This window comes from Rattus rattus, chromosome 4 (genome assembly GCF_011064425.1).
Source record: "Rattus rattus isolate New Zealand chromosome 4, Rrattus_CSIRO_v1, whole genome shotgun sequence".
Lineage (NCBI taxonomy): Eukaryota > Metazoa > Chordata > Mammalia > Rodentia > Muridae > Rattus > Rattus rattus.
Window position 1 is genome coordinate 180,746,163 of NC_046157.1, and position 14,806 is coordinate 180,760,968.

Genomic DNA, 14,806 nt, shown 5'->3' on the forward strand with positions numbered 1-14,806 from the left:
TGTGAGTTTGAAGCCAACTTGGTCTACATAGTGAGTTCCAGGATAGCCAAGGGATACATTGTGAGACCTAACTCCAACCCTTCCCCCATCAAAAAATAAAATTATAATAATGAAAACTTTATCTGCCAACTCTGTGCATTGTGCTTCTTGTACTTTCTAAAGCCAGTGAATGAATGAATGATATGCAGAAAGCAGAATGCAAGCATTTGTTCTCAAGACAGGACCTCACTGTGTTAAACCACACTGGTCTCAAACTTCCAGTTCTCCTGCTGTTGCCTTCCATGTGTTGGGATTGTAAGTGTGCTTTGTCTTCTGATAAAAGGCTAGACAATAAGCATTCTCTTCCCTGTCTTGTGAGACCCCTGTCTTGTAAGGCAATAAGGGGCAGGAGGGGAGGTGAAGAAAAAGACCAGCCCTAAAGCATATAAAAATTGGAATGAAATGATTTAAACTTGGTAACAGCAGTATCAAAACCTACAGAAAAACTGAGCAATGTCTTACACATAAACACACACACACACACGTGCAAAGCAAAAGCTCGTTTCCTACATAATCTTTTCATCAACGTCCTAGAGGGGGCTAGAACATAGAGCTTGATGGTAGACTGCTTGCCTTGCAAGCACAAAGCTTTAGTTCCAAAACCTCATGAACCATGCTTGGTAGCTTATACCTGTAAACACTTGGGAGGATCAGAAGTTCAAGGTTATTAGCTACATAGCAAGTCTGAGGCTAGCCTGGACTACATGAGACCTTATCTGAAAGGAAATAAAAAGAAAGAAATGAAAAAGCAGCAGCCAGAGGTTGCATTCAAGTGAGACAAAGGAACAGATTGAGAAAACAGATTCTAACTAAGAAAGGAAGGTCACACCTCAGAGTGACTGAGGGAGGATGACTAGTTTTGGATGGCTGAGAAGATTCCCAGAGGAATTTCTTTAAGCAAATGCTGTGCTGTGCCTGGATGAGGGGCCATAAAGATAACCAGAGATGAGTTTCAGTTGAAATAGGGATTAAAGCATTAAAAACCAACCAAAGGAAAAACATGTATAATTACCAACTCTAATGAATTCATAGTGCACTACAGGGCATGGCTATAAATGCTACATAGCTACTACACTGTATCCAGCAAACAGCAATCGTGCATAAAAACTGGAAACACTGTTGTCGGTGGACAGTTAGGTCTTCACCGTCCATAATGAGAAGACAACAGACATGAGGCAAAGTCCTAGACTCAGCTAGGACTCAAATGAGCTGAAGATGCAGCTCAAGGGTAGAGCATCTGCCTACCATGGATAAGGCCCTGGGTTCAATCCCCAGCCCAGGAAGGAAAACAAAAAGTGTTCCTGTGTTCATGGTAAACTACCTCTGAGGCAGAAGGTGAAAAGGACCACCGTGTCTTTCCACTACTCCTCATTAAACAGACTGATTTGTGAAGCTACATATATGTTTAAACTTTGATAAAATAAAACTTGAACCTAAAAATATTCTGGGATTCAACAGGCCCCTACTACACATTTCCTACAGAGTATCCTTATATGTCTTAAACACATTCAATGTCTGAAATTTTACTATTTTAAAGTAAAATATATACTTCTTTCCTGTGCTTTACAAACATTCACTAATGGGTGTGCGTTGCTTTGGTAATAAAATTTATTTAACAATCTGTTTTACAAAATATTTCAACTCACTACAAGTTTCAAAGCTTGAAGTACCTCATGGGAAAATAAAAACCAAACCAATTTAATGTTTAACTTCACAGAATAAGTTGGTCTGCATTTCACTGAAATTAAGAAGAGGGGAAATAAAGTTGATTGAAGGGCAAAATACTAGGGACAGAAGTGGCCTGTAGAAGTTCACCCTGTCCATCTTACGCCTAAGAGCAAAGGTGAGAGCATGCCAGAATTCTGACTCGGGCTCGGCTCTGCAAACAGCTCATCCAGAGAAGGAACCAGTCTCTTTTTTCCTATGTTATCCATTCGTTGACTTATTTATTACGTAGCCCAGGCTGGCATCAGGTCCTCAGTGATCCTCCAGCCTCTGCCTCCCAGATGTGGACCACCACTCCTGGCTAATCTACAAGTAGCCCAATGAGGCAATATACTTGCAAGGAAATATGGGTCATCCAACCACTCCTGCCTCTTCAGATAACATTCCCTCCACATGAGTATTTTCTCAGTCATCCATTAGAGACCCTGTCGTTTGTACCAACACCAGGAACATCAAATGTGACCACACTCAGCAGGGTACCGAGGAGACAGCACCTGTGGCTTTCTTCAGGTTGTTTCTTGGTCGAGCTGGTGGGGTCCGGGGAGTCTTCATGGGGTCTTTGGGACCTTCTTGGCAGTCTGCTCCTCTAAAGCCTGGACAGCATCTCCATTCCAACTGTGTCACTATCTTGTACCTAGTGACAAATCTGGGTCTGAAGTTTACCCGATACCTGAAGACAGAGAAAACAAAGTCTCACTTTAGTTAGTTACTAAGAGACTCTCTAATCCTCAGGTGCTGACCCTTGTTACAATGTGAAATACCCTGCACAGGTTCTGCTATAAATACTTTGTTTCTAAATGGTAGCACTATTGTGGAAGGTTCTGAAGGCCTGAGGGGGGGCCTAGCTGGAGGAGACAGCCTCCTGGAACTATACAATCCCTGACTATTTCTCTCCACGCACTCCGTGCTTCCTGCCCAACTGTTGTGGATTTGGTCTGACACTTGTATTATGTTAATTGAGGTCCCCACCACCACCACCACCACAAATTGCATGAGAATCACTTGTAAGCTTTGAGGGTCCCTGTCCCCAGTTGGTTCTGATTGGTAAATAAAGTTGCCGGAGGCCAATGGTTGGGCAGGGAGACAGAGGTGGGACTTTAGGATTCACAGGCAAGGGAAGTGAGAGAGGAAGAGGATTCAGAACCGCAATGCCGGGAGAAGCACAGGACAGAGAGACAGCCAACATCTAAGAGCCAGGGAAGAATGACCCAGGTCACCCCCTCCATTGGGTCTAGGGATAGCAAAGACGGAATAAAGTAAGTAGTAACTCAGGAACATTGGAGGGGAGGTGTTAGCCACGTGGAGGTTTTGGAGTAGTCCAGCCATTGAGTTTAAGGCATATTAAAATTTAAGGCCGTGTGTGTATGTGTGTGTTTCATTTGGGAACCCAGAACACTGGGATGGGTGGGGAGGAATGCAGGAATGAGTTGCAGCCACCAGGGCGATTGGAGTAGCATTAATCACCTACTGCTACACCCAACCATCCTGTATCATATGCTCTCACTGCTAATATACTCTGTTCAAGAGCGTGGATCCATGCAGCCATGGACCGACTCAGAAGCCGCCAGTCAGAATAAATCCTTCTGCCGCTAAGGTGCTTCCATCAAACATTGAGTTCCATAGGTCACATCCCTCCCTGCTCTTGTTTTATTTCGGTTTGGTGGGTAACTGTTGGTTGGTTGGTTGGTTGGTTGGTTGGTTGGTTGGTTGGTTTGGTTTTTTGGATAGGGCCTTGCTATGTAGCCAAAAGTGGTCCCCCAACTTGCAATCCTCCTGTCTCAGCCTCCTGAGTGCCATCAGATCTGTTTTTCCATATATTACATCCAGGGGAACACTCCATCCCCAACAATATCTGTTCAACACAGGCACCAACCAAATGTCAAAATGAGTTTCTACCTCACCACCTTCCATTTTGCAATTCACAGCTTTTTCTGGTGATACTTTTCCTGTGCAACTCTGGACTGTTTTGCTTTGTGTTTTCAGGAAACATCCCCGAAACCCTGCCTGCCGTAAGTCCCCATAGTCACCTCCGTCCCTTTTCCCCTATGGAGCATTGGAAGGGGGCACTCAGGCCTTTTTCTAAAGGTGTCTTGACCCGTACTTCCAAGAGCAGCTTGGAAGCTGCTATAACTTAGATGAATCTCCCCAAGGCCCATGTGACCAAGGTGGGATTGCCAGCCTGTGTTAGAATGTTGAGGAGACGGGACCTAGTGGGAGGAAGTTAGGTCACTGGGAGTGTGCCCTTGAAGGGGACATTAAAACCTTAGCCTTTCACATGGTCCATCATGATCTGCTGCCTCAACTCAGGCCCCAAGGCAACAGAGCCAGCCAAGTATTAACACCAATCTTTGAAACCTTGAGTCAAAGCAAACCTTCCCTCCTTAAAGCTGACTGAAACGGTGTTCACAGCTCATGTGCCAAGAGTGGCGGTGTATATCAGTTGTAGAGCCCCCCCCCTTGACTAGCATGGACCTGCAATTTGATTTGATAAACACGAATAAATAAATAAACAAACAAACAAAAAGAAGGAGCTGTAAAATCCTGTGGCTGGGCCTGGGACATTAACAATCCAGCAGCAGCTCACGGCTAGGGCCAGAGACAAGGAGTTCAGCCAAACCTCTGCTCACAGCACAGACAAAAGCCCAACCACACAGGACAGCCTTCCTACACTCGACCCAACTTCCAGCTTCTGGCCTTGAGCCGTCTCCTCTCCATCCTCTCACTTTCTCTCTCTCCACACTAGGCCAGCAGCTGGACTTCTCTGTGAGCCAACTTCCAGAGAGAAATGGGTTTCGCATCACTTCCTTGGGGTTTCTGTGTGCTGCTCAAGGGGGACTCTCGGAACAAACACGGTGGCATCCTGTGGTTGTGGGGCTCAGTCAACCAGGCAACTCCAGGCCAAGTTCCAGCTTTGGAGCTGTGCACTCAAAGTTATGTTCCTGGGAACATCAGGAATTCCTGCAGGGAGCAGTTTTTCACAAAGTACAACCCTGAGCCCTCCATGAAGGCTTTCCCCACTGCAGAATTCCTGGAAAGTTCCCACTAAGCTGTCCCTAGGTCAGCAGTTCTCATCTCCAGTGTCAGAACCTGCATTGCAGAGGAGCTTCTGAAATGGACCTGGGGTAGATCCTGAGTGTGCAAATTTTGAGATGTTCCTGAGCTGAGCTTCCCAAAGAAAACCAAAGAGGAACCCCAATAAGTGAAGGGAAAAGCAAGGATGATCATGAGGGGTGAAGAGCTCAGGGTGGGAAGACTGTTCAGACTGTATTGATCAGGCCAGTGAGACGGTTCAGTTATTAAAGGTCCTTACCACTGAGCCTGATATGAGTTTTACCTCAGGGATCCACATGGTGGAAGAAAAGAGGCAATTCTTCCTCATATCCACAGCACACATGCACACAACACACATATGCACATGCACATGTATACACATGTATGTGCACATATATGTTGCTGTAAAATTATGAAAAATGGCTTTCTTTTACCCCGCACTAGATCCGGCACCACAGTGTCCCAAGATATCTTCATCTCAATCAGCAAAGCTCTGTTCCATCTCATATCACACTGCCAATGGCTTCTCTCTGAGCCTGGCAGCAATCTCTCTACCCATCTAGTTCCCAAGGCAGGCTTCACCATGCCAGAAACACACGTCCCAACTCCGCGGCGACCCAGCGTCTCTAGCCACCACACACTCTCTTAAACTTAAATCACTACATAAAAGAACACACAACACAATAACCTCTGATCCGATTGATAAGATATAATTGCCCACCTAGACACACAGAGCCCTGTACACATCCATCCCTTAAGAACATTCATAACAACCTGTAAAGGTACAGAGTGGAATCTTGACATCAGTATCCATGTTCTCTCAGTGGCTTCCTCTCTCCTGCCTCCTTCTGTTCCCCTCTCCTCCTCTTCCCTCGAACTTTTCTCCCGCCCATCCTTCTCGTCCAATGACAGGCCTTGTTCTATCTTGTACTTGCCTTCACCTGTATGACATCATCCTATACATATATACATTCATGCTCTCACACACTAACACATACACATGAACACATATGCACACACATACACATTCAGATATACACTCAAACATACCCATACGCTAACATGCACATATATGCACTGACATATACACTAAAATACACCACAGTCACACACACTTGCACTCACACATGCAGACATGCTTACACATACTACAGATACCACACACACAGGCACACATCATACACACTCAGATACACTCACACGTGCACACACTCTCACATGCATACATACAGACACATAGAGACTCTTACACATGGCCATTCAGAGTCATACACTCTTATACATGCTGACTCACATACACCTATACATACTCATTCATACACATTCACACACATAACTATAATTTTAAACATTAAAAGACAATCGACAGGGTTGGGGATTTAACTCAGTGGTAGAGCGCAAAGGCCCTGGGTTTGGTCCTCAGCTCCAGAAAAAAAAAAAAAAAGACAAAGAAGACAATCGTGTTGGCTCTGCTATGTATTTTGCCTGCTTGTCACAAGAGAGAGAACAGAAGCTTGCAGGTAAGGTGAGTTACCCAAGTTCATTCTCAAGTGGTGAGAATGGAAACTTCGGGGTTCTTCTGTAACACACCCTCCCAGCATGCAATAACAGCCAGCCACTCTCTGGCAGTTTCCTCGGTTCAAAGCAGCACCCCACCTGGAGATGCTCCAGAAAGCCCCAAATCCTGTGGGAGGGAGTATCTGGCCTCCTTGAACATCTGCTTTGGCCCAGGTAGACACCAGCCTTGGGCTCCCTCCCACCCCGACCCATGGAATCCCTGTCCACAGAGGGATGATTTCCCTGCATATCCTGCAGACTTGAGGAGAGCATCACGCTAGAGGAATGCGTAACCTCAGAGAAACTCCGCTCCTTGGAGCATTAAAGTGGAATGTGAAAATGTGTTTGCCTACGGGTCTGCCAGTAGATGACAGCCTGCAGGAAACCTTTCAGATAAGGCTGCACCCAGCAGAACAGACCACGTCCCTGGGAAGAAAACAGTGTGCTAGGCTGCGTCCCACCTACCCCACTGGAGCCTTTTCTTAACCCTGAACCAGGAGCCCGAGGGTGAGGAAGGACCTGCTCTTTCAAAGTGCTGTCACTGTAAGGAGGGGTGTAGCTGCAGCCAGCTCATCCCACAGCCAAGTCGCCTGATTTCCCACCCTGCTCCAACTGCACCGTCTGCTGCCCATCCGGCCCAAATCAGCAGGGGTCTTTCATGCCCTTCAGGTTGGGTCCTGACAGCATCTCAAGGTGAGGAAGAGATCATTCCGCCAGCAGCAACAGCTGGGAAAGATTGGGAAGCTGCCTCTGGACTCGGGAAAGCTCAGGAATTTCTCCCTGTGTTAAGTGACAGGCCCCTGAGGTGACCTTGGGCCTTGCTAGAGGGTCCCTAGGTCTGTGTGAGGAACCTCTGAGGGTACAGGATTAGCCAAGCCCTGTAAACCCCAGCTAAAATGGAGTTCTCGCTAACATAGCACCAGTCTAAGGGACTTCAGAGGTTTGGGAGGAGCCACTACGATTTCCAGGAGCCCTAATCACACAGGGCACTGCAGAGAAAGAAAAAAAAAAAATCCTACCACTAACTTTTACAAACTTCCAGGGGTGTGGCTTAGTGACAGCTCTTCCTGGCTTGAAGGCCCCGTTCTTCCCAAGCGCCATACCAAAAGCAGTCAAGGCCTTACCTCATGCACATTTCAGAACTCCCCAAGCAGATAGGAACTTCGGGGAACCCACCCACTCCTTAGAGCCTAGAGCCTCTCTGCCCTAGGGAAGTAAAGCTGAGCTAAAGCAGTGCTGTGTCCCCCAGCACCCGATTTGTCCTCACAAGGGAGGAGCTCACTAGCTGCTGACTGAGACAGTTAGCTAATGTCCCCAGTGTAGGGCAGACACACCAAGGAAACAGACAGGGGTCAGTCAAGGCAGAGAGTACAGGCTGACTCAGGTCACAGCCTAGCTCCCCTCCTAGTCTCTCCCAGTTGGGACCATGTCAGCACCCTGCAGGTGTGGAGGAGCCCTGACTACAGCTGAGACTGACATTTGTTTCTGACAAAGAATCTGTGTATACACACACCACCATCACGCCAGCCCACAGACCACACTGCAATTCATGCTTGGTGCCATGAGGGTTGGGACAAACACATATGTCCTGGAGCCACCACTGCAGGGGTCCTATATGCAGTTCTGCTACCCTAAAAGACCCTGACTACTTACCCTTCCTATCTTCCTCCTCAAGGGTCTCTGGTCTTTATTTTCTCCCTCATTTCTCCAGAATGTCTCATAGCTGTTACACAGGGTTCTTCTCAGTCCGGCTTCCTTTGCTTTGAGGGGCATTTCTAGTTCCTCCTGGCTTTTTGTGACTTGACAGATACAATAGGCAGACAGTCCACCACTGAGCTATATATACCCAAGCCTAAAACCTTTGTTTGTTTGTTTGCTTGTTTGTTGTTCAAGACAGGGTTCTCTTTGTAGCCCTGGCCATCCTGGAATTTATGCTGTAAACCAGGCTGGCTTTGAACTCGGAGCTTTAGGTAGCCTCTGCCTCCCAAGTACTGGCACCAAAAGTGTGCACCACCATGACCCAGCAAGAGCATTTCTTTTTAAGGCTGAATTATACCACACTGTCTAAAACATCATTACTAAATATAGCATGTCCTATTACAGGAATTCATCCATTAACCATTAATTAGATTAATAGTTGGTTAATAAAACAAAAGTACTGTATTTGCCAAAGTTTGTGTGATCTAATATCTCATCTTAAGAAGAAAACTTTTTCCTCTGGTCTAAGCAGCTGTGAATTCTTCAGTCTTCTCGGAACTAAACTAGACTGTATGGTCCTAGGTTCAAGATAAACTATAGGAGCTCCACACCCAGGGATGACCCAAGAACTGTTTTGTCCAAGGTGCTCAACTAGTCACACACACTATATAAATTTACATTAAATGAAATTAATCATTTAATTCCAATGGCCACATTCCAAGTACATAACAGCATAAATGTGACCACAGAAAATCTGACCAGAGTTTGCTGCAGAAGTTTGTTCAGGAAGCTACAGGGGCTCATATGGTAGACCTTGATTTCTGAACTCTATAAACCATCCTTTCTGAGCCCAGCAGAGGGGAACAGACACCTTGTACAACACACCACATAGAGCTCACGGCTTCCTGGAAGGGATCCCTGACTGCTGTAAAGGGACCATCCATACAGCGGACCAATAGCCAAGGCTCCTAACCCTGCATTTGGCATTTAACTATATTCTATTTACTAAAACACAGAACGGATCCAAAGCCCAGCACCCCGATAGGGACACACTTCAGCCTGGGACTTCTCCAGAGAATACACTTTCTAGTAAATTCTTTGCCTTCTACTACTCTCTGGCCTGCCACAACCTGAAAGCCAACTTTTCTGGCTTAATTTGGCATGTGCAAGTCCTGATGGCTAGTCAACCTAGGAGGATGGAGAAAGCAACTGTACAGAATGATTCATCCCAGACCATCCAAGGAAAGAAATCCATGTGCTACCAAGTCACTTTCTCCCCTTTGACTCAACTCAACTCGGTCACGCTGAGCGTGATGTTCATCCTCCATTCTCCACCTTCACAGCGTTGAGAGCACAAGCGTACACCACCACACCTAAATGTAAGTGGTAACAGGGAATTGAACTCAGGTGTTTGTGTGTGCTAAGCCAGTACTACCAGCTGACCAGCTGAGCCGCATCCCAGCCCGCGATTTTTTTTTTCTTCAAAGTAAAATTGCACTAAAATACACACAACATCAAATTTAGCGCCGTAACATTGACTTATGTATCTATGTATTTATTAGCCCTATGGGTTCAAACCCAGAGCACTGTGTATCCTAACAAATGCTCCACCTCTGACCTCACCCAGCCCATCATGACCATTATTATTGGAGTGAGTCTATGGGTCTGCATGGTGTTCATCTCCCTAACTTCCCAAACGGAAACCCTGTAGCCACCAAACACGAACTCCCTGACACCCCCAGCCCCCACTCTGTGGCCCTGGTCATCACTTCCTCTGTGAACTCACTGTCTCTCGGCCCCTCACGCACACACCCTTAAAGCACTTGTCTTTTTATCTAGCCCTTTTTGTCACACCCTCTGGGTTCTTCCCATGTTGCAGGGCGTGTCTGGATTTCCTTCCCTTTTTTAGCAAGCGATTCTCTTCTACAGACTTGGTCTCCTTGAGAAACTGGAGGGCTGGATGAGGGCTGGAGAGGTGGCTCAGTGGTTGGGAGTATGGACTGCTCTTCCAGAGGTCCTGGGTTTAAATCCCAGTGACCACATGGTGGCTCACAGTCATCTGTAATGGGATCTGACGCCCTCTTCTGGTGTGTCTGAGGACAGCTGCAGTGGACTTGTCTATAATAGATAAATAAGTCTAAGACGAAGTTGAGACGCTGACAAGATGGCAGACTGATTTTCTAGGAACCACAGACATGCTTTTCTTATTTTTGTGGGGTTTTTCTTCTCGGTCAGTGAATGAGTAAATAAATGAGCTTTTTCTGTTTGCTGACCCTCTGCCAAAAGCAAATGCAGTCAGGCAGCGAGGGCCATGGAGTTGGAAGTGATTTCGACACTGAAATCTTGAAATTTCAAAACATTCCCCGCTTGAATCTCGTGTCTGATCAAAAGTCAAAATAGTCATTTTACATCAAGGCCATCTCCAAAGATAGATCTGATCTAGGGATGAACTCTGATCATAGCTCCCTCTCATGGCTCCATTCCAAGCCAAGGTCCTCCTTACGGCTTAAAACACAAACTCAAAATCAAAGTTTTCATCTTTTTCTGCTGCATTACACATTTTTAATTGGATCACTGCATGGAGAACCTGACATAGAAGCAAAGAAATGTCAAACATGTAGCTTGGCTCTTTAGGAAAAGTCACCTAAACTTTAACAAGCCAGAATGATTCAGCCGTGAGATATAGTTTTTTTTGAAATATGAAACGTCTATATGAATCTAAACATCAGGTTCACGAGTCTTGATTAAAGTCAGATTACAAGAGAGTTTTGTATCTGTGTTAAAATAACAGATCCTAGATCAAAGCAATGTGTTCAGAATGAAAATGCCCTTCTAGAAAAGGCATTCTTGTTCTTGGAATGAAGATACTATTGCTGGGGGAAGGAAGCATGATTATAAGTTGATGGCTTTTTTTTTTTTTTTATTTCCTCTTGAATTAATTTCCTCATGCACTTAGGGGCAAGTTAGGATTTAAAACCCACTCAGCATTTTCCCTGATCATACAGAGTAATGAGTAGGTTCCCCCCGCAATTTATAATTATCCTGGGGGGGTGGGGGTGGCAACAATCTTCATTCCTAAAGGAAGGATTAAAGAAAACGACCGACCGTGGCTTGGTGTCAAGCCTGCCCCAACTCAGTTGTAGCAGATAATGGAGCTGTTATCGTTGGATTTGCTCAAGCATGGGACCTGCCTTCTGAGTAACTCAGGCGAGGTTATCTGGTGCTGGCCGCATCCAGCCCATGAACTATAGCTTAAGGCTGTGTTCCAACGAGGCTACATTCTTAGCTCTGAGAAATACATCCCCAAATCAAGTCACTGGGCATTGGGAAAGAAAAGGGAGTTTAACCCCGGGCCAGATCACATGGTTTTAAATAACAGCTCTCTATGGGAGGCCCACCTCTGCTGTAGGCTGTTCCTCCAATACATACTGCTTCAGTCCTCATGCCTCTACCCTGTTTCCACATTCCTAGCGGCAGAATCACAGAGAAGCCAGCTCCCAGTCACTCCCTAATGAACTCATCCTTGTGTTCCCACAGTGTGGACCATGAGAACATCTGCTGGATCTGTGAACCAGACTTTCTACTCAGAAGTAGAATCTAATTTTTAGTTGTGTGTGTGTGTGTGTGTGTGTGTGTGTGTGTGTGTGTGTGTGTACACACACTACAATGTACATATGCAGGTAAAAGGACAACTTGCACAAGTCGGTTCTCCCCACCATGCAGGGTCTGGGCACCAGACTCTCTGCCAGCCTTGGTGGCAAGTACTTCCACCCACTAAGTCATCCAGTCTAAGAACTCTATTTTAATCACTTTTTTTAAATTTCCTGGATGTGCCTACAAAAATCACCATAATTCCACAGCTCTCCTTCATGAAACTGAGGTGGTCCATGACTTTGCAACCTCCATCCCTCCCATTTCAAAACTCAGTGCACCCCCCCATCTATATGCACCCCCATCCACGTTCTCAAAACTACTTTGGAGTGGTGGATGCTGTACAAGATTTGACTGTGCCATCCAGCCACTAATCAACTCCAGGCCTTTCAACAAAGCCTCTGGACTGTGGCAAGCCTTTATTTGACCACGCCCACAGCGAGGCTGTAATCACTCAGAAACAGAAAACTAGAGACAGAAACAGAAAACTAGAAGAAGCGTCTGTGTGGGTGTAAGAGGAGGTTCTTCTGTTGTACCAATTTATTCTCACCTTAAAATCATCATCATCTGAAACATGGGGACACTGTGTTTTCTAACCTATGATCACAGTGGGAGGAAGGGTAAAAGCATCAGAAGTAAGAAGTTTGCACCTCTTGCAGCCTCAGAGTCCGTGAATAACTCAGTGGTATGAAGTCATTATCACTCACCCGCACTCTGCTAGGAGAGCAGGCTTTCTCTGTGGAAGAATGCTGTCACAGCCCAACCTCCACACCAGTTCTAAATATATAACAAGTAGCCAGGCACTGCTCACCCAGATAAAGAAAGAATTGGGTCTGGGGAGAGAGTTGAGTCAGTAAAGTACTTGACATGCGAGAGTGAAGGACCTGAGCTCAGATCTTCAGCACCTGTACTAAAAATCTGGTGGTGTAGCATTCACCTTTAATCCTGGTGCTATGAAACCAGAGACATGGGGATTTCTGAGAACTGCTGGCCTGTCTATCCAGTCAAGTTCAATGGATGACTCTATATTTTAACAAAAGAGGTGGAAAACAATAGAATAATAATTTTCAATGATCTATAGCTACCTTTGGCCACAACATGTCTGTGTACCATGCTCATGTGCACACATGGGCACACAGACCTACACACACACACACACACACACACAATTGTACAGGCTCTTATGGCGCAGGAGATAGAGAGGACCCATGGAAAAATAAGAACACTTTTCCCAAGATTCACTGCAGGGTGACATTGAAGTCCAAGGACTTCCATATGTTGTGCGTCATTGGTGTTCTTATCTTCAAAGCCGTCACTCTAGTGTGGACTCACAGGACTAGAGTTTTATGAGAGACTCTGAAGGTATGGGGGACCCATTTCTAGGCCAACCCATCCAGTGTGGTTCTGAGAACCACCAAGAACACAGAAGGCCCAACTAGCCATGAAGCTGTTCACATTAACACTATACCTGAGAATCGAAAGCCAAACCCAGTTCCTATGAGTCTTAACGAGAAAAGGGAGATGCACACTCTGCCTCTCATCCACCCCTTTAGGGTCCCCAGGCCCACTCAATGTCTTTCTTCGAGCCACCGCAAGAAACAGACCAATCTATCACCTAAAACATCAGACCTGTACCTGTTCCATCTTCAAAAGATCAGCTGTGTCAGAGCAACCAGGACAATTCTCAGTCACCACAAAGGTAAACTGAGACTTGTATTTACCCCTCTTCTCTCTCCCAGATATGGAAATAATAACGAGATAACTGACAGAACTTCTGAACAACAGATTTGGTGTGTAAGTAAACATGCTTGCTATAAAATTTAAAATACAGGTTCCTTCCATAATAATAGATTCAGTTGATCACATGATGGGGTGAAGCCCCAGCTCTCCAGTGATGAGCTGAGAGCAGGCACAAGTGTCTTGGGCTAAAAATGGTGTTGGAAGCCCAGTGCTGTAATGCACACCCATTACAGGGTGTAGACATGGGATCAAGAGTTCTTGATCAGCCTGGACTTCATAGTGAGACACTGTGCAACACATTCACAAATAAAAATCAAGCTATAACCATGACGTCATCGCAAAGCTGCTCCCTCCCTTGCAACACACAGGTCCTTCCTCTTAAGACCCTTAACAAAGGGCCAGACAGTGTGTCAGTAAATGTTCAGAATAGCTTGGCCTCAGCCCTTCACATTCTAATTCATTCATTTTCTCAGGACAGTAGGAGTGGAGTGGGGGTCTCACTATGTGGCACTAACCCACCTAGAATTCACTATGCAGATGAAGATGGTCTCAAATTATGTGTCAGTCCCCATCTCTGTTTCCCAAGCCCTCAGATCATAGGCATGTACCACCACCCCCAGCACATTCTAACTTGGACATTTCTCCCACTACTCATGAGTAAGTCCTGGCACAGACAGAGGCCAGTCTCCTAAGAGTCCATCTCCCTGCATCTCCAACTGCTACCCAGACTCCCAAAGGCAAACTGACCCTGTGCGTGCTGCCAGATGGGCATTTGGAAGCGCATCTCTGACAACCTCCCTTCAGTTGCACAATGAAGCTCAAACTCAAGTTCACATCTGTGATGGTGTGAACCTAAATCATGCCCCACCCCCAGGACATTCGAGTCCTCAATCCCAGCACCTCAGAAGGTGAGCTTACTTGGTAAAAGGACCTGTAGCAACTCAAGACCAAGTTAAGGTGAGGTCACAACAATAGTGACTCATACTCATTAAAAGGGGATTAAAACAGGATACGTATATAGAGGGACGATGCTGTGAGGAGTCACGGGGAGATGGCAACCTCCAGCAGGCCAAGGAAGGAGGACCTAGGACAGTTCTGCCCATCACACCTCCCTACTTCCCAGCCCTGGAGGAAGCAACCTTGATGTATCATTCTATCATGGCTTCTTCATTTCTCACTGTTCAGTTCTTGGTTCTGTTCCTTTCTATGGTGGCACTGCTTCGTGCTGTTGTAGAGTGCCACTGTACTTGTTGCCTTCATAGTCACCACAGTTGTGGTGAAAACTGTAAGGGGGCGTCCAGCCCAGTGTCATTGGCACTTACAAGATTAGTGATTGACCTTTTCC

General features: G+C 46.0%; 1 protein-coding gene across 1 annotated transcript in view; it reads right to left on the reverse strand.

Annotated features, from left to right (window-relative positions):
• Emilin2 (elastin microfibril interfacer 2) overlaps positions 1 to 14,806 on the reverse strand; it is a 58,539-nt gene that overhangs the window by 24,517 nt on the left and 19,216 nt on the right. Inside the window, exon 3 of the mRNA XM_032899792.1 lies at positions 2,259 to 2,434. Coding sequence (XP_032755683.1) covers positions 2,259 to 2,434 — 176 coding nt within the window. The remainder of the gene's footprint in view (positions 1 to 2,258; positions 2,435 to 14,806) is intronic.